The 26,754-nt window shown below is 40.2% G+C and overlaps 1 protein-coding gene across 2 annotated transcripts in view; it reads right to left on the bottom strand.

Moving 5' to 3' along the window:
• TRAPPC12 (trafficking protein particle complex subunit 12) overlaps positions 1 to 26,754 on the bottom strand; it is a 94,283-nt gene that overhangs the window by 23,451 nt on the left and 44,078 nt on the right. For both annotated transcript variants that reach the window (XR_005596154.1, XM_039530229.1), the window contains exon 6: positions 7,176 to 7,288. Coding sequence is in view for 1 of the 2 variants with exons in the window: in XM_039530229.1 (XP_039386163.1) it covers positions 7,176 to 7,288 (113 nt within the window). In the remaining variant the exon portion in view is untranslated. The remainder of the gene's footprint in view (positions 1 to 7,175; positions 7,289 to 26,754) is intronic.

Genomic DNA, 26,754 nt, shown 5'->3' with positions numbered 1-26,754 from the left:
TTTAAAAATCTCCTTCCTGTTTGCTGCAGCCAGGTGTGGAGTGCAATCAGTTAATCAGTTACAGGTTACAGGTAACCATGCCTCGCAAACGAGCCCCAGCATGGAGCACAGGTGAATTGCAGGACCTCATCAGTGTTTGGGGTGAGGCGTCTGTTCAGGCACAGCTGCGCTCCGGCCGTAGGAATTACGATATCTTTGAGCAGATAGCAAGGGACATGCTGGATAGGGGCCATCAAGGACGCACTACAATGCAGGGTGAAAGTTAAAGAGCTGCGGAGTGCCTATTACAAAGCCCGCGAGGGTAATCACCGATCAGGAGCTGCTCCCACGACCTGCCGTTTTTACAGGGAGATGGACGAGATACTTGGGGGTGACCCCACTGCCAATCCCAGGGTAACGATGGACACTTCTGAGCAGGCTGGGGGACCGGAGGAGGAGGAGGCTGCGGGGAGTGAAGCTCCTGGGATGGGGAAGAAACCGCAGATTCCTGGAGGCATGCAGCCAGGAGCTCTTCTCAAGCCAGGAGGAAAGTACCCAATGCAGCAGCAGCCAGCAGTTGCAGAAGGACAAGCAGAGGAGCGGTGTACCGGTAAGCGGCTTTTATTTTCTGGGTGGAAATGTTTCTGGAGAGGAAGGGGGGTTATGGATGCATGCATGGCAGCGTCTAGATGTGGAATAGCCCGTTGATGTGGTCTATCACGTCGCGGTAATCTGCTTCAGTTATCTCAGCAAAGCTTCATCCAGAGCGTGGGCAATATGCCTGCGCGGGTTTATAGGCAGAGCCACTGTGTCCCTTGTCCCAGTGACGGTGACGCGTCCGCGCCACTCTTCGGCCAGGGGACCATTTCTGAACACAGGCACGCCGCATAGGGTCCCGGGCGGAATCCACATTGCTCTAAAAGAGCCCCCCGCTGTTCCCTAGTGACTGCAGTAGGGAAACATCTTCCAGGATTAAGTCCTGTGAAAAATGTTGGGAGACTCTTTAGTGAAGAGATAGGAGATAAGATCACCCCTGCATCTGCATCTTCACTCAACCCCTCTAGCACTCCAGATTACCCAAGCAACCAGCTCCCCTCTCACTCAAGCCCCACTCCTCACTCACCATTTCGTGGCTTCTGTTGTGTTTTCCTTTTGGGATAAAGAATGCAAGTGAGAACTTGCAAGTGAGAACTCCCTCAGTGTAACAATTCATGTCTGGAGATAGTGGATACAATGCTGCCCGTGTTAAATGTTGTCATTTCTGTGAATACAGTGACCTTGACTGGACTGCCCAGATGTTCAACATCACAGAGGCTTCAAAATTTGAGAAAAATCCCGAAAGAGCAAAGAGGACATGCTGAAAACTGTTCTTCAGCACTCTGCTACAGAGAGAAAAGAATTGAAGGAGTGGCGAGAGAAAGAAAGCAGGACCCGCAAGAGAAATGCAGTGGCCAAGAGGAAAAGCACGGAGCGGCTGCTAAGCATCCTGGAGCGCCAAGCGGAGTCTATAGAGTCACTCGTTGCCATGCAAGCAGAGCACTACCGTGCTACTCCCCACCCGCCCGTCCTTTGTGCCTTGTGCCCCAATGTCAGCTCCAACCACCTTTCCCCAGCATCCAGGCTCTTACCACCACCAGCTGCCTCCAACACCTGTACGTTCCCCAACCAGCCCTGATACCTACCACCACCCTTACCCTCTGCATTCAACCCCCATCACCATGCAGTATATGCACCCTGAAGTGCAGGATTCATTAAACAGCAGTCCAGACATGGCATATGCAAACTTGTGACTGTACAGTTCACCAACCCACACCCTTGCCCTCTTGTGTTAATGAAATGTTGTGTGTCTGTCTGTCTGTCAAGGAAGTTTTTTTCTTTTCAATAAAACAATTCTTGGCTTTGAAAACAGTCTTTATTATAGCAGAGTAGTGAAAGACACCTTAGCCCAGTAAAGAAAGAGGCACTGCAAATCATATTATTATTATGGATAATAGAATAACAGTGTAAGCAGTGCAATTCACACCCATGCAAGGCAGCAAACATTACTGTTGGCTTTCAGCCTCAAATTCTTCCCTCAAGGCATCCCTAATCCTTGAAGCCCTGTGCTGGGCCTCTCTATTAGCCCTGCTCTCTGGCTGTGCATATTCAGCCTCCAGGACTTGAACCTCGGTGGTCCATGCCTCACTGAATGTTTCACCCTTCCTTCACAAATATTATGGAGGGTACAGCAGCGCTTATAACCGGGGATGCTGCTTTCCCCCAAGTCTAGCTTCCCATACAAACATCTCCAGCGAGCCTTCGCCCAAAGCACACTCCACAGTCATTCTGCACCGGCTCAGCCTGTAGTTGAACCGGTCCTTGCTCCTGTCAAGCTTCCTGTATAGGGTTTCATGAGCCAAGGCAGTAGGGGTACACGGGGTCTCAAGGATCACAGTGGGCATTTCGACATCCCCTACTGTGATCTTCCTGTCTGGGAAAAAGTCCTGCCTGCATCTTCCTGAACAGGCCACTGTTCCGAAGATGCGTGCATCATGCACCTTTCCAGGCCAGCCTGTGTAAATGTCAATGAAACGCCCGCGGTGATCCACAAGCGCCTGGAGAACCATAGAGAAATACCCCTTACGATTAACGTACTCTGATGCCAGGTGGGGCAGAAGAGGAATATGCGTACCATCTATCGCCCCTCCACAGTTAGGAAACCCATTTGTGCAAAGCCATCCACAATGTCCTGCACGCTCCCGAGTCACGGTCTTTCTTAGCAGGATGCGATTAATTGCCTTGCAAACTTGCATCAAAACGATTCCCACGGTCGACTTTCCCACACCAAACTGGTTCCCGACCGACGGTAGCTGTCTGGATTTGCCATCTTCCAGATTGCAATAGCCACCCGCTTTTCCACCGTCAGGGCAGCTCTCAATCTTGTGTCCTTGCGCCGCAGAGTGGGGCGAGCTCAGCACACAGTCCCATGAAAGTGGCTTTTCTCATACGAAAGTTCTGCAGCCACTGCTCGTCATCCCAGACTTCCATGACGATGTGATCCCACCACTCAGTGCTTGTTTCGAGCCCAAAGCGGCGTTCAACGGTGCTGAGCATTTCCGTGAATGCAAGCACTGTAGTGTCAGACAAATCCATATTGATATCATCGTCGGACTCCTCACTGTCACTTTGGAGCTGAAGGAATAGCTCGACTGCCAAACGTGTTGTGCTGGTGACACTCATCAGCAGAGTCCTCAGCAGATCGGGCTCCATTTGCCACAGAAATCGCGATTCACAGAGAGTAACAGAAAGACACTCACAATGGCGCCAAACGCTGCCGGAATGAATGCTGGGATGTGAAGCGATGCACCACGGGGCGCTGGCAAACAGGAAGCGGAATGACCCGCACACTTCCCTTCCCACAATACTCAGCGCCAAAGCGGCGCCAAACGGGACGAGGTGTTCTGTGGGATAGCTGCCCACAATGCACCTCTCAATACAGCGCTGGAAAGTGCTGCAAGTGTGGCCACACTGCAGCGCTGGTAGCTGTCAGTGTGGCCACACTCCAGCGCTGGCCCTTACACAGCTGCATGAGCAGCGCTGTAACTCCCAGCGCTGCAACTTGTAAGTGTAGCCAAGCCCTTAGGCATTAAGAGCCTTTTGAAAATGGGGTTTAGGAATTTAAGGAATAGATTTTTAAAGACGCTTAGGTGCCAAAAGATGCAGCTAAGAGCCCAGTGCCTCTTCAGCAGCATACAAAAAATGGCCATTTTAGTCACCAGGCGGGCAAAAGGAAAGAGCTTATTTTGCAACAGAAGAGAATCATGGGTTAAATGCAACTCTGAAGTAATTACACTGATTTCATTCTGGTTACACCAGGGATGATTTTATTCTAAGGCAGCTTTGTCTTCTTTTTAAATTTCTGTCTCCAGGTGAGTGTTTGTTAGAGTTTATTTCACGGTAGTATTAGCATTTAAGTGGTCCCAGCTAGATTTTCAAGTGAACACATCATCAAGGTGAATGGAAGAAACAGTTCATACCTTTGCTGCTGATGCTGTTTGTCTGGAGACAGTTCTCTGCAATGCTAGCTTAACAGGGCAACAGCATATTGATTTATGCAGGGAAGGCTAGTGGTACCACACAGTTCACTAGCAATTTCCACCCCCTGTTTCCCTGCCCTAAAACAGGAAGCTTAAGTTCTGCAGAAAAAGGCAGAATTTGCAATGAGACACAAATTGTAGGACATGCAATTCTGCAGTTCCTGTGATTGTTTCACTGGTTATACTCATGGCTATATTTGAACTCAGCGGAAAAATGTACAGGATCTAAATTCCTCCTTGAGGCATATCCGCAGCTATACATTTGATTAAATAAAACTGTATTCTGGGAAAAGTTTCCATTCAACAATCTGCATAAGGAATGCATAACAAAACTCTAGCTATGCATGCATGACCCTGATTAGGGTAACCTTTATTTTCCTGTGTGAATTTGGTGTATATCACAATGGGATAATTATAATACTCTATAATACTAATATTATAATCCTAATAAAGATTATGCAGGCAGGAGTTGTACTAACTGACCATAGAAACTTTGATTATGCCCCTTGATATTGACTTGAAAAGCTTTGGTTATGCCAATCCATGAGCTCTCTTGAATAGGCCCTACCCATTTGGCTACAGTTTATACCAGGGGCGGGCAAACTTTTTGGCCTGAGGGCCGCATCGGGTTTTGTAAATTGTATGGAGGGCTGGATAGGGGAGGGGGTCGTGGCTCAGCCCCCACCTCTTATCTGCCCCTCCCCCGGGACTCCTGCCCCAATCAATCCCCCCCTGTTCCCTGACAGCCCCTCTGGAACCCCTGCCCCATCCACACACTCCCGCTCCCTGTCCCCTGACTGCCCCTGGACCCCTGCTGCCCCATTGAACCCCTCTTCTCATTCCTGATGGCCCCCCCGGGATCCCTGCCCCATCCAACCACCCCTTCTCCCTGTTCCCTGACTGCCCCCGGAACCTCTTCCTCTGACTGCCCCCTGCCGCCCCATCCAACCGCCCCTCCTTCCTGACTGCCCCCCCAGGACCCCTGCCCCCATTCAACCCCATTTCCCCCCTGACCACCATCCACACCCTTGCCCCCTGACCACCACCCCGAACTCCCTTGCCCTCTATTCATCCCCCCTTGCTCCCTGCCCCCTTACTGCGCTGCCTGGAGCACCGGTGGCTGGCGGCGCTACAGCCGTGCAGCCTGGCTGGAGCTGGGCCACACTGCCGCCGCCACCACACAGACAGAGATCGGGTCAGGAGCTCACAGCCCCGCCGCCCAGAGCATTGCACGAGCAACAGAGTGAGCCAGTGAGCTGAGGCTGCGGGGGAGGAGGGACAGCAGGGGAGGGGCTAGGAGCTCGGGCAGGACGGTCCGGCGGGCCTGATGTGGTCTGCAGGCCGTAGTTTGCCCACTCCTGGTTTATACTGTAACATGACTAAGTATTTACTGACTAAAACTGATTGACTGGCTGAGCCTTAGGGATGACTTCATGCCCCATGAAGTTTTGAGTGCAACATCATGAAGTTTTGAGTGCAACATCATCAGACCTCATCTTGAATACTGAGTGCAATTGTGTGTACCTGATTATAGAAACACACTGGCAAATGTGAGGGAGTTCACATAAGAGTAAAGTGATCACGGGGCTGGAGAGACTGAGTTAAGAGCAGAATGAAAGAGTTAAATGTGATGTCCATAGATTGGCTAAAGTGATGTCTACGAATATCTGAATGGTGTAAACACCAAGGAGTGAGAGTATTTAGCAGTATACAGAGTTTAAGTTAGGGGTAATGTGATGAACTTAAGTAAAGGAAAACAGAATATGAGGAAATTTTCTTACAATGAGACTGTATTAGTATTAGGCTGGAATAGTCTCTCAAGGGAACTGGTGTCAACCTCACAGGCCGGTTCATTAAAAACTAGACTAAGCGTTAGAAAACAATCATGCATTGGCAGAGAGCTAGAAGGTGAGCTAATAGGTCTTTTCCCACCTCTAGCTTTTATGATTCCAAGATCATCACATTTACATAATGGGTATCCATAGACACTTCTGTAAATGAGAAAGAGGGCTAAGGATTTTGAAATATTCCTCCTTCGCTTTTAAAGTAATAAACCAAAACACTATTGGTTTATGGCTGCAAAGATCCCCCGTCATCAATTCCCCCTTATTTTTAATGTTAGTTTTTTGGTTGTGCCATGACTTTTTCTTTTAATGTGTTCTACTTATGAACACTGCAGACAAGGTCCCAATTAACAGATTTGTGCGACCAATTATATATGCAGAAATGTCAGATTTAGTAATTTTTTTCTAAACAATTTCAAATGGTTTAAGTGGTTAAATTACCAACTGTGCAAAATTTCTCATCTGTCCTGTTTGTGCATCTTCCTCTTAATTCCCTCCTCTCTCCCTTACACCTGTTCCTGCAATTCCTGTCTTAGAGGTGCACTGGAAGACAAAATATGTATCTGATGGCAGACAACTAAAGCCATATATTATTAGGCCTTTAAAATAACTGAACAGTAATATCTCCTTTAAAAAGGAAAATAAAAAGAGGAAATGCATATCTTTTATCTCAAAGCGGACCAGACATCTTTGTTCTGGCAGGGAATCATGGCTAATTATATCATAACTGGGATTTGCCCATTTTAATATAGCCAGCTGAAAGCTCTGATACATGCCAAAGAGTGTGGCACTTTAAATACCAGATAGCCAGTGTATGCAAAATTCAATATAGAGGTACCATGCTGATGCTGAGCTCAGAAGCAGGTAGGAGGTGAGTTTCTTTAAGATGAGGAAGAATGCTTATCCAGGAGCAGGTGAAGGAAAGTCAGTATCTGCTGTTGTTGGGTTTAGTGTGTGGGTAGTGTTGATGGCCTCTCATCTCGGGGTCCCTTCTGGCCTTAAACTCTCACTCTCTGTGACTGACTTTCTGACCCATTGGCCTTATGTCCTGCCTCTTCTCTGATTTTCCTTCACCTGCTCCTGATCCTCCAGGCATGGAGTCAGTCAGGCCCTGTCAACATCCCAAGTGTGTGTTGCCTGTTCCCCTCAATGAGTCACTTTCTGCCTGGGACAACCAGGAGTTGGAAGGGGGAGGTCGGGCAGGCGACATGGTTCCCCTGGAGAACGGGATACAGCAAAAAAAGTTTGTGAACCTCTGGTCTAAAGAAGCTTTTACCTTTGTGCAGATTGTTTTCATGCTGTGCAGTCTATCAAGTGACTCCTGGGGATTTCCTAGGTACTGTTCAAGTTCAGCATGTAAAATCCGCATGGAAAAGGGAACCATGGAACCTACAACCATAATGAAATGTTACTCAATTTGATTGCTACAGTTATCCATGCATATTGTTGACTATGGTCTATAGGGTATTTCTTAAAACATTTCCTAGGCATATTCACTAGAGAAAGTGATTAGGAATTAAAATCTCTAAATTCTCTTCTTCCCTTGGTTAAATAACAATGTTAAATGAGTAAAATGTTTGCTACTTTATAGAATCATATATTTTTGGACAGAGAAATATAAATATATACAGACAAGCATAATCACAATGGTAAAAGTGTGCAATTAATTCATCCTTAAAATAATAGCATATTGTGTGTCTAGAAGGCCAAAAGAAATTAGAAGAATTTATTAGCAACTGAAAATAAGGGTTTAGAATGGAAACTCATCTATGATTTAACTATAGAGTTGCTATAGAAATATAATAATCCCTAATTTACAAATAGTATTGAAGAATTTAAGATGGCTTTTCTAATGGTAGCTCTTAAAAAAGATGACACACATACTGAGAAAGACAGATAACCAAATAAGAAAGCAACACAAATTAAATGCAAATTAAATCACAGAATCATAGGACTGGAAGGGACCTCGAGAGGTCATCTAGTCCAGTCCCCTGCACTCATACTTCCTCCAAATAAATGAAAAGCAGATTAGAAGGGCCCCTAACAAAAAAAAAAAAAAAAAAAAAAAAAAAAAAGGACAGAAAATCAACATATATTAAAAGAAACTAGGTAAGAGAATGAAAATAGCAAATTAAACGACAAAAAGTTAACAAAAAGAATACTGTGACATAAGTACATGAAATCTGATGTGCAATTAAAGAAAATCAAGGAAGTAAAATATGTTATTTGAGTTTCTATTATTATTACTTTGTATTGTAATAGTACCCAAAGCCCCAGTAAGGATCTGGGATCCATTGTGCTAAGATTATCACTGCCCTGAAACACCAAACAGCTCCCCACCTCTTCCCCTACCCCTTTAGTTCAGCTTTTATCATATTAAATATTGTCTCCTGTGAAGACAGTAGTGTTCCTATGGAGAGACCCATTACATTGTGAATCCCAAACTGAATAAAGTTTTCCTTGCAGTGAGACAGGATACCAAACGGAAGGGGTGGGGAAAGAGAACTTTAAACAATATTTGCAACAAAAAGATTGCTTTCTTTTAATGTTATTAGAAAGTAAAAAAAGATACAGTAATCTAAGGACCCAGTCCTGCAAGTAGCTAAGCATCTCAATTGACTTCATCGAGACTCAGACCCACTCTGCACCTTATTTGCTCTCTGATATTTGCACACTTCAATGGATACTGAGCAAAACTATCTGAGGGAAGAATCAGATTCTAAGAAACAAAGTTATTAGTAACAAACGGGAAAACTATGATGGGGGTAGACGACTGAGAAAGAGAGAACACTTGCCTATAAGTCTAGTACACTAACCTGATGGCATACTCTAAACTAAAGGGATTATCCTCCAGAGTCTCTCATTTTTGGCTCACCAGTTCTTATAAACAGGACCAAGGAACTTTTTAGAAAGATGATGAGATTTTGTACCTTCTCTTATGAGGCACATGTGTCAAAGGGGGAAATACACAATGTGTCATTGTCTCTAAAGATTTTTTTTTAAACAAGACAGAATCTTAACCAGAAAACCACTCACTAATTATGACCTTAAGAGAACTCCAATTACATCTAAGTAAATTCCCTTTCTCCAAAGGTAAGTATCCCCAAAGACTCCTCTTAGAGACTGAAGTGTTCCCTCTGTAGGAGTACACACAAATTGCATAAAACATCAAGTATACAACACAGATTAAGAAAGCAAAAACGCCTTTGGAATTCCTTTAAGGAAATGTTTAAAAAAGTTATCAAACCAATAGCAAAGAGCTTAATTTGTCCTTATACTGACTAGTAATCAAGCACAATACAGGACAAAACAAGATAAGGAAAAATGCCTAGATCGCTGGAGAGCCAGGCATGCAAGCTGGGGACAACCAAAGTGTATGCACTGCAGAATCTCTTCATGAGGGAACACTGAGCTAAAATTGTTTTGTAGCAGAATGCTATGAACCTCAAATGCCTGTCTTGCAAATCTAAAAAGGCAAACATAACCTAAGGCTGGCCATATTCTCTTCCACAATGATGGATCAGTGAGCTCTAATTCAACCTTCAAGTAATAATTCTGCTAAGAAGTAATAATGAGAAATGCATAGACAGTATGGTTATTTTGGAGAAATGCAACTCATGATATACTCTAATATATTTTTCTGTGTCAAGCAAAAGGCAAATTAGGTCCAGTTTGCATAGCAAAGCTTCAGAGAATGTGGACTATAAGATGGAAAAAATATCTGAAGGCTTAGAAGCAATTTTTGTTGATGAAGGTGTCATACCAATAACAACCCTGAAAAGAACTCAGAACAAAGCTGTATCATTGGCTCTTTGTAAAAACTAATAAAACCCAGTAACATGGCAGCAGTAATGTCATGTGGGAGACGTGACTTGGGAACCAAATCAGCATAGTTCAATCCATAGGCAGTGCCACAGAGGAAACATGCCTCTCACTAACAAATCATAGAATATGTAAACCAGCTTTGGGACTGCCTATTTTGGAAAGTTATTGATCCTCTACATTGCTGCACACGAGGCCTCTAGTGTGTGTGGGTATGTTATCAGAGGCAGAAAGGGAAGGAGTAACCCAGAACCACATTGCTAAGCTGTATCACCAAAGTTGGTGTCACCTTACGTTAGAGAGATGACCGGAGCTGAAGGCCAACTGTATCTGGCTTATAAATCACACTTCCTCTGTGTGAGTAGAGAAACTCATTTAATTATTTTTTAATGCAGAAAGCTATGGGAATTCATAGTGTCCTGCAAAAAGTCACATAACAATTTTGATACACGCTGAAAGTCCCTAACAGCTCAGTTAGGACAGGCATCCAGCACAGTATTACCTAAAAATATACTTTATTTGTATTATTAATTTATTATTTGTTAAGCACAAATGATGTGCTACTTCATTCAGGGCAGCTGGCCAGAAACCACTCAAATGTGATCCATTAGTATGAACCTTGCTGTGATGTCACAGCATCCATCAAAGACTACTGCAGCATGGAGCCAGTCCACAGGAAGGAAGAGATCAATATCATGCTTCCGCCTCCTAGATTTTTATTATTTTATATGCTTTGTGGCCCATGCTGACATCCCAGAAGGATCCAAAACACTGGTGTTTTTTCTTCTCTCTCTGTTGCCTCTCTTGGAATAAATCTTGATAATATAGTTAGAATCCTTTAAAGTAAAATAATTTTTACTATAGTAACGTGATCCAAGCATGTCTGGAAAAAAAATATTGATCAGCAGCCAGGGCAAGTATACACGAGGATCAGACAATTGAAATTCAGTTACTTACTGTGCACTGAACAGACTGCCAACCTGAACTTAAAAATCCTGAAGGCACTGACTGGCACTGCCCTCCCACCTCAGTTTCCTTGCATACCTTATTGAACAGCAGAACAAATGATTTGCTTGCTTGGTTTGTTACTTTGCTAAATTATTCTGCTTAGCAAGTTGCACTTTGGGAGGATTGCACATAGCTATGCATATGCTCTCATGAAAATGTGGTAAAAGGAATTGCTGTCATCCGGTGAGGAGGGAAACCAACTTTCAACCTGAACCTCTGATAGGGCATGCCAATCAGTCAACCTACCCAATATTTTGTAACTGTAGGTCAAATAAGATCAGCAAATTGTCCTTCAGAAAGGGAGAAACATGCGTGCATGCATACACATCTTAATTTAAAGAACTAACTTTGTTTACAGAAAAACCCTGGGATGTTTTACTTGTTGGACAATCAAGTTTGAGATCCAAACTGTTCTCAGATAAATCAGCTTGATCCCCTCCCCCCATATTGGATCTAGGAACATCAATCTTCATTTTTGTTATATGATTTTGATGTGGTTACTCTTAGGTAAACTGGTGCAAGTCAGCAGCACCCATATGAAAACATTACATTATGTTAATTTAACAAACAATTGTAGACTTATTTTTCTGAGGAAAAATAATGATCATTATTTTAGAGTTTACAAGTCTTCGCCGATTTGTAAGTGTTACAACCCTCAAAATACTTGGATATAAAACATAAACAAATAAACTTCCCTTGAAAAAAAATCTATGGCATTCCTATAAATTGTATCTCAAGGGGTTCGTTCATAAAAAGATTTATTTTTACTCTAGAATAATTTTTTAAAAGAAACCAACAAAAATACTTCTATATTTTCTACCTACTATACAATTTCTAACATTCAAAAATTCAATCTGTGGCTTTGTTTCAGATTGAGGAAGAGGAATAATTATCTTTAAACTGCTGTGACAGAAAAACGTTGAGAAAGACCTTGAAAGCATGAGAGAAGCAATAGCAAGTTACTAAAAATCTTTTGAGAAGGTGGATGATTATGAAGCTTTGTTATCAAAAGACCCTGCAAGGTGACCTATGTGTGTAGCATGGTGGAAGGGAAGGTTATGAGCATAATGGCCTCTAAAAGCAGTTCAGTAGAATTTCACAGAGAGAGAATGGAGGATGAAAAAGGCAAAGACCAAACTGCAATATGACTCTTGTGAATCTTCAGTGAATTCTCATCAAGCTCTACTGATAAAAAGTAAAAAGCAATCTAATGAGAGAATCATGGAGAGTGCTGACTTTGAAGACTTAACCGACTTAACAGAGCTCAATAAGAATTTTGGTCTAAACAATAGGACTTTGATTTGTTGCTCTGTGACAGCACCACATCATGTTGCATCAAAGGCATGTCTTTCAGTTTCCTCCTGCTGAGAGTAAGAAAACCAGTGCCAAAGGAGCTGACATGGAAGAGCCCATTCCAGTAGAAAAGGGCAAATCTACAAACACCCCTCCCACCCCCCAACACAGCTTCCACTGTCCTATGAGGCATGGATGTTGAGCCTTTTGATTAAAAAAATAAATAAATCTTTTTGATGGTCTTAATATAAGGATAATAACAAAGGAAAAATATACTGAGAATATTAGTACTGCAAACGTAACAAACCTTACCTAAAAAAAAAGCACAATGAACATATCCTAAAGATAAAAAAATATACTAAACACAGAACCAAAGAAAATAATCTAAATAAATTTTAAGAAGTTAGCACAGAACCAATGTAGTAAAAATATCAATACTTAAAATGTTGCTCTGTGAAATGAATACATATGGTTTTAAATAATTACTGAAACAAGATGAAACAAAACAATTCTACATTAATTTAATAATGTCAAAGCTGAATATATAATTATAAAGATTTGCTTAAATTGTGAGGTAATTAGTCACCCAAACAGTATTTTTTGTTAAATATGTGACAAATTGAGGAGTTGTGTGTGTGCATATCGAGACAGCAGAAAAAATATATTTGCTACTATAAGCAAAACACAGGATAAAAATCTACTGTTACAGTTTGGAAAGAAATAAATTTTAGTATACTGCCAAATTAATAAATACTGATAGAGAGAATGACTCACAACATTGACACTCTGCCTCCCCACATACTCAAGCACCTCCCACAAAAAATAAAAATACGTAACAAACAAATCAAAACAACCTAAAATCCAAGCAAACAAAAAACACCACAGTTTTTTCCTTAAAAAGGGATGACAGCTGGAGACTCCAAGCAGTTCATTAGGGAGTTCACTACTGCTACTGATTTGATGTGCAAGGTACTCAGATACATGGTGACGGGTGGCACTGTTAAGTGGACAGACAGGATTTTGCAATGTGAAACATGAATAGTAGGTTAGTAGTTTTAAAATAGCATCCTGCTGAATCTGTAAATAGGAGAACCTAGGTATATTTACAATATGAATCAATTATAGTGATGAGAAATAAAACATGAAAACTAAAACCATAGTTGAACAAGAAATGTGAAATTTAAATATATTATTTTGTTGTACAGAATTTCTATGTGAATTGTCTTGCACATGATTACCTTGGAGATATCTAGGTTATGAGCTGTGAGGGCATCACTACCCTCTTACAAAATAAAAAAAAATATTCAAGTTGAACAGAATCATGTAATCAGATTTACCCAGGAAAGCACAAAGAACATTATCTATGGAATATAAAGAGAATTCTTTAAGACCATAGGTATTTCACAACAGCTGCTTAAAGAACAAGTTGCAACAATTAGTATTCTGGAGCTTTAACTCTATGTAAACTTTTAACGACTACACACTATCTGTGATAGCCGCTAGTGATTAATATTTCTGCTATGAAAAAGAAGGGATCCTTTGAAGCTTTGTGGAAATAAAGGCAAGAACAGGAGACACTTGTTCACTCATTATTATTGCAATATTCCCTCAAGTCTTGTCTCTTTCCCCCCCGCCCGATTGTCTCTACAAAGTAAACAAAACTCTCAGTCCCAATTTCATCAAAACTTGGCAGCTTGTAAGCAACACCCAATCCTCTCTGCAACAGCTCCCCAGTAAGCTGCAGTGGAAGAAAACCTGCTGCAGTTCTCTTCTAAGCATGCTCTTACCGCTCAAAACAAATATTTGCACCATTTTTGTTTAAACAGCTTTAGTGTTACTCAGAACTACAAGCCTAATTTTGACGCTGCTAAAGTCAAAGGGAATTTTGCCACTGACATTAAAGGGAGCAAGACTGAGACCTAGGGCAAAAAAGTATTAAGGAAAAACAAAACAAAACAAAAAACACACTGGGGGGAGAGGGAAAGGTGAAAATTCAGGCAATAAACATTCATTCTTCTTGCAATGTTTAAGCTTTAAAAAACAAATCTTCTCTATTTATTATGAAAAAGCCACAGCAAAATATAAATCTACATAGTACAAAGAAAAGAAAGCTAAAAACCTCAGATGTAAAATAGGGAAAAGATTTCTCTTCATTTCAAATCTGCTAAATTACTACTCTGGTAAGTTTTCAGAGTTGCCAATTCTTGCAACTTTATCACGAGTCTTGGGATATATTATGTTTTATTTTATGTTTTATTTGAAGACCCAACGCCTGAAAACAAGTGACATTGTGAGAGTCTCACCTTTCATTAAAAGGAAAAGTACTGGTAACTTTCTAGCCTTCCGGGCTGTGAAGAAAAGCTTAGAAACATGGCCCAAATGCATGTTAAAGGCTCAGAAACCAGAAAGCAAATCACAAGAAACTCCACATTTATTACTTTCTTAAGTCTCATGATCTTAAAGTCAATCTCATGATTTTTTGGGGTATTTATGATTTTTGAACATTTGGAGTTGGCAATAGGAAATACGATACCATAAATATGAAGATAGCCAAATTCCAAACTTACTTAGATAAAATTCCCATGTAAATGAACCAAATAATATTTAGGACTCAGAGTGAAGTGAAATCATGAATGATGATAGAGAATAAAGTAGAAGAAAATAAATTAGAAGGAAAAGGGAAAAAAAAGTTAGTTAAAAGAGATGCACTGGTGCAGCTGGGTTGCTGCAGCGCTTACTGAAGATGCGATCTATGCTGATGGGAGAGCTTCTCCTGTCTGTGTAGGCACGCCACCTCCCTGAGAGGCTGTAGCTAAATCGATGGGAGAAGCCAGCCTGTTGACATAGCGCTGTCTGCACCGGGGGCTAGGTCGGTATAACTAGGTTGCTCAGGGCCCCATGGTTTATAAACTAACAATTTATAATTTTTTTTTATTTAAATGTTCTCCTGCATCACTTTAATAGATCACGAAAAACAAAAAGTGAAAAAATTAGTCAAAGTGGAAAAAAGAATAAAGAACATCAGTTGCAAGGAATAGGAATTTCTTAGACTCCCATACATGAAACACAGTTAGTAGAACACTGAGGGTCCATGATTAAGTATGAAAACTTAAGATTTCAGGCACAACTTTATCTCTTCCCTTGTGCACATACAATACAATATACTGTATATACTTGTTCATTACCCCATTCATTTATAAGCCGACCCCCAAAAATGGATAGGTAAAAATAGCAAAAACTGTATGACCCTTTCATAAGCCGACCCTATATTTCATGAGTTGGAAAACTTTGACTCCCAGCCCATCAGGACGTTTTGTTTACGTGGAGTGTCTGCAGGCATGGAGCCCTTCAGCTCCCTGTGGCCGCGGTTCGCCGTTCCCAGCCAATGGGAGCTGTGGGAAGTGGCTGTGAACGGCAAACCGTGGCCTCAGGGAGCCGAGGGGCTCCAGGCCTGCAGACGCTCCACATAAACAAAACAACAACGTATTAGATATTCAATTAAATGATTCCATAGAGTTTAAACTCATCAAATTTTGGTGTAGACCCATTTATAAACGAGTATATATGGTAGTCTTGGATACATGATTTCATACAATCTCTAAAGTAATACGACTGTAATATACTTTTCCTGCAACTTTAGCTATATGTACAGCATATTGTATTCTTAAATATTTACACTGTTCACTGTGAAAACGTTTTAAACACTTACTGACACTTTCTATATGATAAAGTATCTTCTCTCTAACATATCCAGTTTTAATAATGTTGGTCCAGAACCTGCCAACACTTATGGACACAAGTAATTCGATAGAACTCACTTATGCACGTGAATAATTCAATTCAATGGGACTACTCGCATGCATAATTTTTTTGCAGGCCTTTGGGCCTGATTCAGCCCTCACTGAAACCAACAGAAAGAATCAATGAGCCAGGCCTTTGGTCAGTAAACTTCTTAGAGTGCATTTTCTGTTGAATCACTAGCACAGTCTTCCTCGGACAGTGCACATCAAAGGATGAGAGAATTAATCAAAGTTAATCTGGCTGTGAACTTTGATGGCCTATTCATAACCAGCAAATTTTCACTGTCACATGTTGTTCTTTGTAGCAAGTTGAACTAGTATGGTTTTTACACACACACACTATTGTGCACTTCTTCGTATAGCCAAACAAAATGTAAAATTCTGTATATAGGGCTGTTGAAAAAACCCCTCCTCTGCCTTATTAACTGAGAAATAATATGACATGTAGTTCAGTATTCTAACATATATGCACAAGGGGAACCATAATTGTCATTTCATGCCTTTTGAATACTTAACCATGCAACTTTAACAGTCTATTAATGTAGTTTAAAACAAAACAACTCATTTTTTAAAATTTAAAAAGAAAAAAAGATGGGGACACAAAAAAAAGTATCCTCTCCAGGATTTCAAAGTTCTGCTTGCTTGCAAAAAAAGCAGCATGGTAAATTACATATTGAGAAACTATTTGGCTAGACACAACTGGAATACCCTATCCCATATTCTTTAGGAGATATACAAATGATTAGTCAGTTGCTTGGAAAACTAATTTGGGTACATATGAATGCACAGCCTTCCTCAAGGGCCTTATCCAGCAGCTATTTAGATCAATGGAAAGGCTCCCATTGACTTCAATATGCATTGGATTCACAGAGTTTAAGGTCAGAAGGGTACGTTAGATCATCTAGTATGATCTCGTGTATATGATAGGCCATTAAATCTCACCCTGTTACCCTTTTACTAAGCCCGATAACTTATTTTTGACAAAAACATAACGTGTGTTTGGCTAAAGTATATCTTCCAGAAAGCCATCCAGTCTTGATTTGAGGACAATATTAATTATTATTATTATTATCATCATCTATCAAAAGAAGGAGAGAATCCACCATATCCCTTGGTAGGTTGTTCCAGTTAAAAATGTGTGCCTAATTTCTAATTTGAATTTGTCCGGCTTCAGCTTCGAGCCACTGGTTCTTGTTATGTCTTGTCTTGCTTGTCAACTATGATGCTAGAAAATCCTTTTCAGATCACTGCTTTCCAGCACACAGTCCCCCATTCTATAGATATGATCTGCAGTCCTTGTTTCTAGTGTATACCTTTGCATTTGGCTATATTAAAAACACATTGTTTTAAATGGAATCAGGCCCAAAGTGTGTACTCTGTCACACATGATAAGCATGTGATTTTTGGTAAAATCAAAGTAAATTTCCATGGTAAATTTCAATCATTTCTGCATTAGTATTACATTACTAAGCAACAAAGTTACAAAAATTATTATTTTATAATGGGTACAGTATTTTTTCCCATGCTTCGTTTGCTTTAAAGCATTTGAACCGTTTTGTTGAAACTATCCAAAACTTTCAGGTAGAAATCAAGTAATAGAAAATTTCAGCCCAAGATTTGAAAGTTTCAGGAAGTTCTGAATGATTGAATAAATGGGCTCAGAATGGAAACCACTTCCCAAATTTAATCAGAGTTTCTTGCTATATTTAATTTGAGGACCAAAGAAAATCAATGTTGTGCAACAATGTATGAGGTGCACGGAAATACCACAGACATAATGTTAACATTCAGATATGAAATTTACATACAATGACTATATGCGCCAACCAAGACTGTGGCCACATTTTGCTAGGTACCATAAAAGAAAATAGCAAGAGACAAATCTTTCCCCGAAGAGCTTACAATCTAAACAGACAATACAATTGGGGCAAGCCACAGAGTCTGGGCTCTGAGTCTACTGCCATAATCATAACACCATCCTTCCTCGAATAGGGCAGTAGTTGTGGTACAAGAGTTGGGGAAAGTGAGCAGTGTGAATGGATGAAGTAATCATTTGCATGTTGAAAACACTGGGTGCTTTTGAATAGAAGTATTTCAAAATGGAAGAGGTGACTGGCAGAGAGTGTATCAGTATGGAGAAAAGATTGTTATTTTTGTTTTTATACATTGTTTCAATTACCTGGAACCAAAATGAGAAGCAGCAATTATATTTGCTGATTATTATAACCTCTCAATAACAATAGTATTATAAAGGTCTGATAAATGGATTATAGAATTCAGCATATGAAATTTAATCTCATAAGCCTATGGATCAAAGACAGGAAAAGGGAATATATTTGCTTCAATAACCAAGGGATTACATGGGAAAAGAGAAAGCAAGAAGGAGACTGAGTATATTAATGCTAATCTATGGCAGAAATAAATGGGCTATATTACATAATTAATCAACCATTGGTACAATTTAACAAAGGTCATGGTGAACTATTCTTCACTGACAATTTCAAAATCAAGATTGGATGTTTTTCTAAAAAGATATATTCCAGGAATTATTTTGAGGAAGTTCTCTGGCCTGTATTATACAGGAGGTCAGACTAGATGATCACAATGGCCTTTCCCAGCCTTGGATTCTACAGAATTAAGTGTCAACTATATTGCGTAAAAGTGTTCCCTGTACTTGGTTACCTGCTGTTCTGTGGTCTGAACTGTTTTGCCTAACTTAAGCCCGGCCTTGCAGAGGGCCCTTACATAGGTGGACACATACATCCAGGTGGAATCCCACTAGGCAAAGGGATGTGATGTACAAATCGAGGACTAGCTGTGTGCAGCCCTTTGCAAGATCGGAGACTTTGATTATAAACTCCTTTGGGTAGAGACCAGGTCCTCTATTATATATTATTCAGTTCTATACTGAATACACTGATGCTGATCAAATAACAAGTACACATCCATATAGAAGTATATAAAAACAAATAGTATGTCCTGAAATTCAAATGCATAAATATTGTTAAAAGAGTTTTCTACTCTCCAGTTGATGTGTATAAGGTTTTTCTCAGCAAGGGGGAAATTGACTGGCTATCCAGCAGAACAGTGAAAGTAACACTGACAGTATTACTCACTTGGAAAGCTAATGAACAAAAGAGAACAGCCTACTTCTACTGCAAGCTACTGGAGTTCTCCTTTAACTCAAGTGCTGGTGGTCTTCATACTGAAGGTCCCTAAATTTAAACCCTGTTGATAGCCTTTGGGGTTCTTAAAGCAGCTTTGTGTACAGTAAAAAGTATAGACAATGGGAATTTATTTTGTTACTTTTTTCCTAGTGAGTTACCTTAGGTGTTACTTTTAATTATAGTAGGTACAACATTTTCAGAAAATATAATTTTCAAGTTGGCATTGTCCCTTTAATATATATTAACAGCATAAAAGAAGGCAAAATTGAATGGTACCAGAAAAAAATAAATCTCTCTTAAAAGCAAGATAGATAATCCAAAGACCTTGGAACAGATGGAACAACCAGTAAGATCAGGTAAAATTTGTTAAGGCCAAACATTCCAATTCACGTTCCAGTAAGAACAGCTGCATATTTTGACAGGTGTCATAACAAAACACCACCTGATGCCAATCACCAACTTTAAAATGAGAGACCAGAATCTAGCTGCAACAGTTCTAGACCAGAAAAATGAGGATTTCGACGGCTGGCAATTAAGTGTGAGTGCTTCCCCTTCACACCCAAAATGCCTAGATATGCATCCCGATCTGCTTTCTACAGCCTGCCCAAATGCATCTTGGGTGGCAAATACCAGCAGCAATCATCAAATTAGTGCTTAACTAGGCTATGGAGCTCACTGAGAAGAGAAACTATTTAAGATTATCGATGTGATCCTAATGAATTTCCTCTGCAAGAAAACCTTTGATACAGAAGGAAAATTACTAATCCTAGTCTCCAGAAGTCATTTTGGATCTGTACCATTTCTTTCATACCTTTCTATAATCTTCCTATGTACTAAACATTTTCCACCTAGAAAGGCTGTATAACAAAACAAGCATCCTTGTAAGGAGGAAATACAGAAAACTAAAAGGAGGGAGTGGGGAGAAGGAAAGACAAAAAAGGACAGGGAAAAAAGAGAAAGCAAAAGGAGAGAGAAAAAAAATACAAATTATTTAGCTCCAACAGTATACTTGGAAGTGCACAAGTTTATATGGAGACATAGGCACAATTTTCAAAAGAGCCTAAAGCCCATTTTCAGAAGTGACTTAGGGCTTGCCTACACAGTGGGTAAATGCGCACTATGAGGGTGTGATTTCTAAAGCACACTAATGTGTTGTGCCTTAACTGGTCTGTGCAGGCCCTGCTGGTGCACACTAAAGATTCCTAAAGTTAGTGCAGTGCTATTTGAAACAATAATACATTAAAGAGCACTAGGGAACCTTTAGTGTGCATCAGCAGGGTCTGTACAGACCAATTAATGCATAACACACATTAGTGCGCTTTAGAAATCACCCCCCCCGTAGTACACATTATTCCACTTTGTAGACAATCCCTTAGTCACTTGGGCTCCTAAGTCCCAAAGACTTTCAATGAGATTTAGGCTCCCCAAATGCCTGCCATTTTTGAAAATGGGATTTAGGCACTTATAGTACCCACACCAAACAGACTTGATACATATAAGTTATGAGTTGAGAGGTAGTTTGGAAATCTTGCAAAAATACTTTTTCAAAGGTCTGGAGGATAATGAAGCTGGAAGAAAGATAAAGAAATAGGAAGATGGCAGGACAGAAATAACTGTGGATCTCTTACCATTGGTGACCATCATAATTTTTCTCCACTGAAATTACATAGCATGCTAGAATTTGGAAGCGAGTAACCAATCTCCACTTTTGGTTGCTCACTTCTAAAGAGTGCCATATAATACAAGTGTCGTGTAATTAGACTAAGCAGACATACAAGTGACTACATAACTTACCCTTTTGCTATGGTGCTGCATAAATTAACAAACAGGCAAATATACCCACCCTGAACCACCTGGTGTTAACCACAATTTGTGAAATGCTGTATAAGCAGATTTATTCAAAGACAAAACAAGATAAAGGTTGAGTATCAAAATACACAAATTTAAAGGGACAGTAAAGGTCTGTCACACAACGCAAATAGCTGGCGAACTTCTCCAGCACTGCTAGAGGTTTTAGAATGTTTCCTGCCATCATCATGGGCTTGTGGGATGAACTCTGCTAACGCTGGAGGTCTGCCACAACTGCATTACATGTTGCAACAGATGGGAATGTTGACACCATATATAACAATGGTTCCACTTTTGGGGGGGGGGGGGTGAAATTTACCTGTGGAATGGATTAGCAAATGTCTGCTACCCACATGCTGATACAGCTTCTGCCATCTCTTTTTACTGTGTTTTCTCTCTCACTTTTCCTTTTCTGTCTGTTCTTTTTTCGTTGTTATCCTTCCCCACTTATTCTGTTTCTTACCTACCCATGCCTTTTCTCCTACTCCCTATTCCCTCACAACTCTGTGGTAGCTCCAATCTCACTTCAATTCACCCATTCACCAGAAGGTTATTTGTTGATGGACATCCACCAATACCATATAAAACTGAGCCAAGCCACAAAAATAGGGAAAAGAAGCTTGGGCCAGAAGGCTGCTCTCTGAACCTTCAACCCTGTACAACTGAGTTGTTCCACATACTCAGCTACTTTGGGGCCACACAAGAGCAAGGCAGAAAAGCAGGGGGCTTTCAAGCAGTCAGCTGCCACTTCACCGGCAGATGCAGCAGCACATTTGCTGTGTGACTGCGTGGATCTTTAGTTTCCCAACTCACAGTGATCTTCTGTTTTGCTCCACGCCCCTCCAAACTAGTCTTTTTGGAGCCCATCTGGGAGCAGAGGTTCCAGAAGAACTCAGGCATGAGTTACATGCAATTCTCTGCAGTAAGAGTGACATGACACATTTTTGTAATATACATTCACCAGTTATTGGCCAAAAACTCTGAATAAATGTAGGCACAGAAAATAAATGTGCCTCTGTGACAAAGAGGCATACAGCAAGTTTCCTGTTAGATCTTCTGTAGCTTCTTTGCGATTGCATGTACTTACCAGGTGCAATTTCCCCTAGTATATATTATGTCCCACACAAGAAATCAGCACAAGGGACTTTTCAATAGCTTTGAGCAGGGGGTTGGACTAGATGACCTCCTGAGGTCCCTTCCAACCCTGATATTCTATGATTCTATGAGTTACTTTACAGGTTAGCGTATTGGTGCCCAAAGCACAAAGAGGACATACGAATGTTTAGCATATCTGGTACGTAAATACCTTGCAATGCTGGCTACTAAAGTGGCATGTGAATGCCTATTCTCACTTTCAGGTGACACCGTAAATAAGAAGTGGGCAGCATTATCTCCCATAAATGTAAAAATAACTTGTTTGTCTTAGTGATTGGCTGAACAAGAACTAGGACTGAGTGGACAGGTAGGTTCTAAAGTTTTACATTGTTTTATTTTTGAGTGCAGTTATGTAACAAACAAAACAAATCTACATTTATAAGTTGCATTTCCCAGATAAAGAGATTGCACTACAGTACTTGCCTGAGGTGAATTGAAAATACAATTTATTTTGTTTCTTTTTTACAGTGCAAATATTTGTAATAAAATAATAATATAAAGTGAGAACTGTACACTTTGTATTCTGTGTTGTAACTGAAATCAATACATTTGAAAATGTAGAAAAACTTCCAAAATAGTTATAATAAATTTAAATTGGTATTCTATTATTAAGTGCAATTAAAACTGCGATTAATTGTGACTAATTTTTTTAATCAAGTTAATTTGTTTTGAGTTAACGACAATTAATTGGCAGCCCTACTTTCTATTAAAACCTCAAACTATTCTTGGATAGGAATGCAGACACAAAGGGAACATATCCTAGTTACAGGGAGCAAAAGCAAAAATCGCTAGAATAATGGGTGAGGACTGTTTAGACTCACACCATTCTCTCTCTCTGTGTGTGTGTACATGCACAGTAAGATTTTCCACCTTCACTAGTCACCCAGAAGTATCATCCTAGGGCTACAATACAGCTGCAACTTGAAAATCCAAGTACTTGTACTAAGATTAGTAACATAGTTCATGAGAAGGTGCACAGTATGAAGTCAGTTTCTCGAACTCCTACAATAAAATATTGAAGAACATGTTCCTTAGTTAGCATCTACATTTAACTTTCCACAAGCCCACACAAGACAATGGGGGACTCGGTGGCTGATTTTATTTCATAGGAATAAGAAAAATGATAACACTGGAAGGAAGATAAAAGATAGACGGTAATGAATTGTGCATGCAAAAGAACTTTAGTAGGTCAGCCTCCCACCCCTTCTATCTGTGTTGTGAATTTGGGAGAACACACAAGATATATTATCTTCAATTTCTGTAGCATTTACAACATTCAAACAGATATTTTAATTTAGAGTTTAAATTTAATGTAACAGATAATGTTAATTTTCAATAGTCTATTAACCAGAAACAAGTCCAAATCATCCCATGTGTGAATTGGATAGCAATTGAAATCTTGTCTATCAATCCTCTCATAGAAATTTAGGAAACAGAAATGGAAAAAGACCTCTATTATTGCCAATGGCTTTATAAGCTGTTATTGTGATGAACACAGACACAACCGCTATGTATAATAATAGCGTAGGTTGTGTACACACAAACGAAAAACCACAACCCCATGAAAAATCATATAATCCATGTCTCACGAAAGCCATGACAAATATTCAGCCTCAGATGCCCCAGTGCATTATATAAAGCAGACATGCAGGCAGCAATTTCGAAGACAGCTCATTGCCCAAATACCTAGCCTACTTTCATTAGCTGTTACAAGGCAGAAAGAAGAGCAAAACAGACCTCTTTATGTTCCTCTCTCCCCAGAAGAAAATGTCTCGCAAGGATGACCTTTCTGTACACTATCAGCTATTGAATTCTGGACCGAACAATCAAGTCTCCTTGTAGCTAAACTTGCAACTGTGGACAGTAAAATGAAAACTCTTCCTGTATTAATGCAGAGAAACTCTAAGAATAAAGTCTGATTATAACAAACTATAGTTATTCGTTAATATTGTGCAGTACACATTAAAATCACTTGTTTGTATTTCTAGATGTGGTCTCTCAAAATATATCAAACTATTTTCTGTAACTAACTTTAGTTTAAAAGCTAGTCACATTAAAAGTATAGAATTAGAAATAAAAATAACTGTCAACAGCTTTCAAACAACGTTTACCTCTTTCTCCAGCTTAGACAATGTGTGATAGGTTCCAAAATATTTGAAGTTGTGTATTACACGTAAGACTGTGGCAGGAGGCAAGTTTTCTAGAGACTATTTTTACTCCTGGAGATAGTGTTAATATTCTAGATATTCTGAATCAGCAGGTCAAATATAGGCAACATAGGTGGGTTATCTTATTTCACCTTAAAATGTCTCCTCATATCAAACTTGATTTCTTACCTACACTAATGTTCTCTTTTACCAAAATAATCTCTGGAACCAGGTCCAAAGTATTAACTATAAGAAAACAGGTTAGTGTGTTTCCCTTTTCAGTTTACAATTTTTTAAGATTTCAAAGACTAAGGCCTTGTCTACACTACTGGAGTCAGTCAACCTAAGTTACACTACTACAGCTATGTGACTAACGAAGGTGGAGTCGACATAGCTTAGGTTGACTTACTGCGGTGTCTACACCGCACTGCGTTGACGAGAGATGCTCTTGTTCTGGTGGAGTACTGGAGTCGACCGGAGAGCGCTCTGTGGTCAATGTAGTGGGTCTTCAATAGATCGCAGTAGCATCAATCCCTGGTAAGTGTAGACATGGCCTAAGAAATGTAATAAATTCCCAGAACATTCAGCGTATGGATTTTTTTCTTTTTAAAACAGAACAGATATGGTTTTAGATAATTTATTGAAATGACTGGCTGGTACCTTGAAAGAAAGCAATCCAAGTAAACAAATTTGTTTCTTTTCAGATGCTATTCTATTCCACAAGCTGCAGACTTCTGGATTTCTTTGTATGTGTATAAATCTTACCTGCATGAATGCATGTGGCCACTCAAACAATTTGAAAAGACAAGTATTTTATAAACGGAGCTGAAAATTTACTTTAAAAATAAGGACACCTATGAGGAAAGTTAGTGACAGTCATACTATACACAAAAGATATCAGTGCAGGAAACAGCTGAGAAAGGAGACAAGAAAATAAGGGGTAAACTAGAAAAGCTGGGGATAATTATGTAGATGCTACAGCAGTAGGCATAAAAGAAAGACTCCAACAGATGTGTGTCTACAGAAAAGTAGTTTGAGATAGAGTAAGATTAATTCTAAAAAAGGGAAAAGGGGCATGCCATATCACAGGGGAAGTTAGGCTAGAGTTTGTATTAGAGAAAGAGAGTCTGGAGCACTGGGCTTGGCACAAGATCTGAGGCCTGAATCAGAGGCCGTGAATTAAAGCTAGGCCAAGTATTAAAGTAGATGGTTATAAGTTTATGAATTTGGTGGAGTTGTTGCTAGTGTATTAAGTATTAGATATTTACATAAATATATTTCAATGCTAGTATAGCTACACACCAATATAGTACAAGATAAGATGGTTTAACAGAATAATGAATAGGGATGTTTTGTTCAAGATATCAGGAACAAGGAGAGGTAACAGATAGCATGAAATATATAAGGTGGCAGGTAAGTTGTGTTTTCCAGTTGTTTGTCTCAGCCTATAAATGTTGGGGTACTTAGACTTTATCCTTTGTGTGGCCCTGGGGACAGCAGAAATTCCAACTGCTGACTGAGCCTCTCCTTGCTACGAGGCACTCATGTATTAGCCTGCCTGTAACCATAGAGCCCGGGCACTAATATTGTGCCTAGGAGGGAATAAACCTGGCCAAGTGTCTTTGTCACCAAACCGTGCCTGGGGTCTTTATGAGTAACATCAATATTTGCTGAATGAGCAGGCTGCCTTATCTGCTGTTAATAGTGATAACATTGGAGCTTCAAGGACAGAAGCACTGGACAGCATGAACAGCGCTACTGAGGCAACGACACTCCAGTCTTCAGCACTTGGTCTACTAAACCAGCTACCACTGGGACAGCACATGGGAACAACATACAGACACAAGCCAACTGACAACAGAGTTCTATAGGATTACATTGCCTCCACAGAACCACTGTGTAGGAGGTTGCACACCATGTCTTGCCAAGCACAAAACAATTCAAAACCAGTAAATTTATTAGGAGCTCACATGTACGGACTGTAAATCTGAACATTCCAACTGCAATTATAAAGGCCAGATTCAAGTCATCTTCTCTGTTCTCTTCAGCCTCAAGGCTGTTTGCAGATTCCAAGAAAAGGGGATTATGGGGTATCAGTATGTATTTGCGGAGGCAACATATTCAGAGAACTCTGATTACAGACAAAATAGCCTTCCTTTCTTCCCTAATGAAATTGCCTCGGCAGATCCCTCTATAGATTAGCAGACAGTAGCAATTCCAACAGGGTTAAGGAATAGTAATTACAGAGACCAAAACTTGTTCCTGAAACAAGCATCTGCTCTGGTTCACAAATGGGGGTAATAATCCACACAAACACATTTTTGTTTAACTGGATTTACTGTTGGCCAAATGTACCACCAGTCACTTTGGAAAGCGCCACAGAAGAATGTTTGCAGTGTTGTTGTAGATCTGTTGGTCCCGGGATATGAGGGACTCAGGGTGGGTAAGGTAATATCTTTGATTGGACTAACTTCTGTTGGTGAAAGAGACAAGGCTTCGAGCTCCACAGAGCTCTTCTTCAGGCCTCAACCACAGAAGAATGTAGCAGTACAGGAACAAAAGAGTTTACACTCTGAAATACAGAAAACAGATTTCAGAGTAGCAGCCATGTTAGT

Source organism: Mauremys reevesii, linkage group 3, assembly GCF_016161935.1.
Source record: "Mauremys reevesii isolate NIE-2019 linkage group 3, ASM1616193v1, whole genome shotgun sequence".
NCBI lineage: Eukaryota > Metazoa > Chordata > Testudines > Geoemydidae > Mauremys > Mauremys reevesii.
This window is presented reverse-complemented; position numbering and strand designations above follow the sequence as displayed.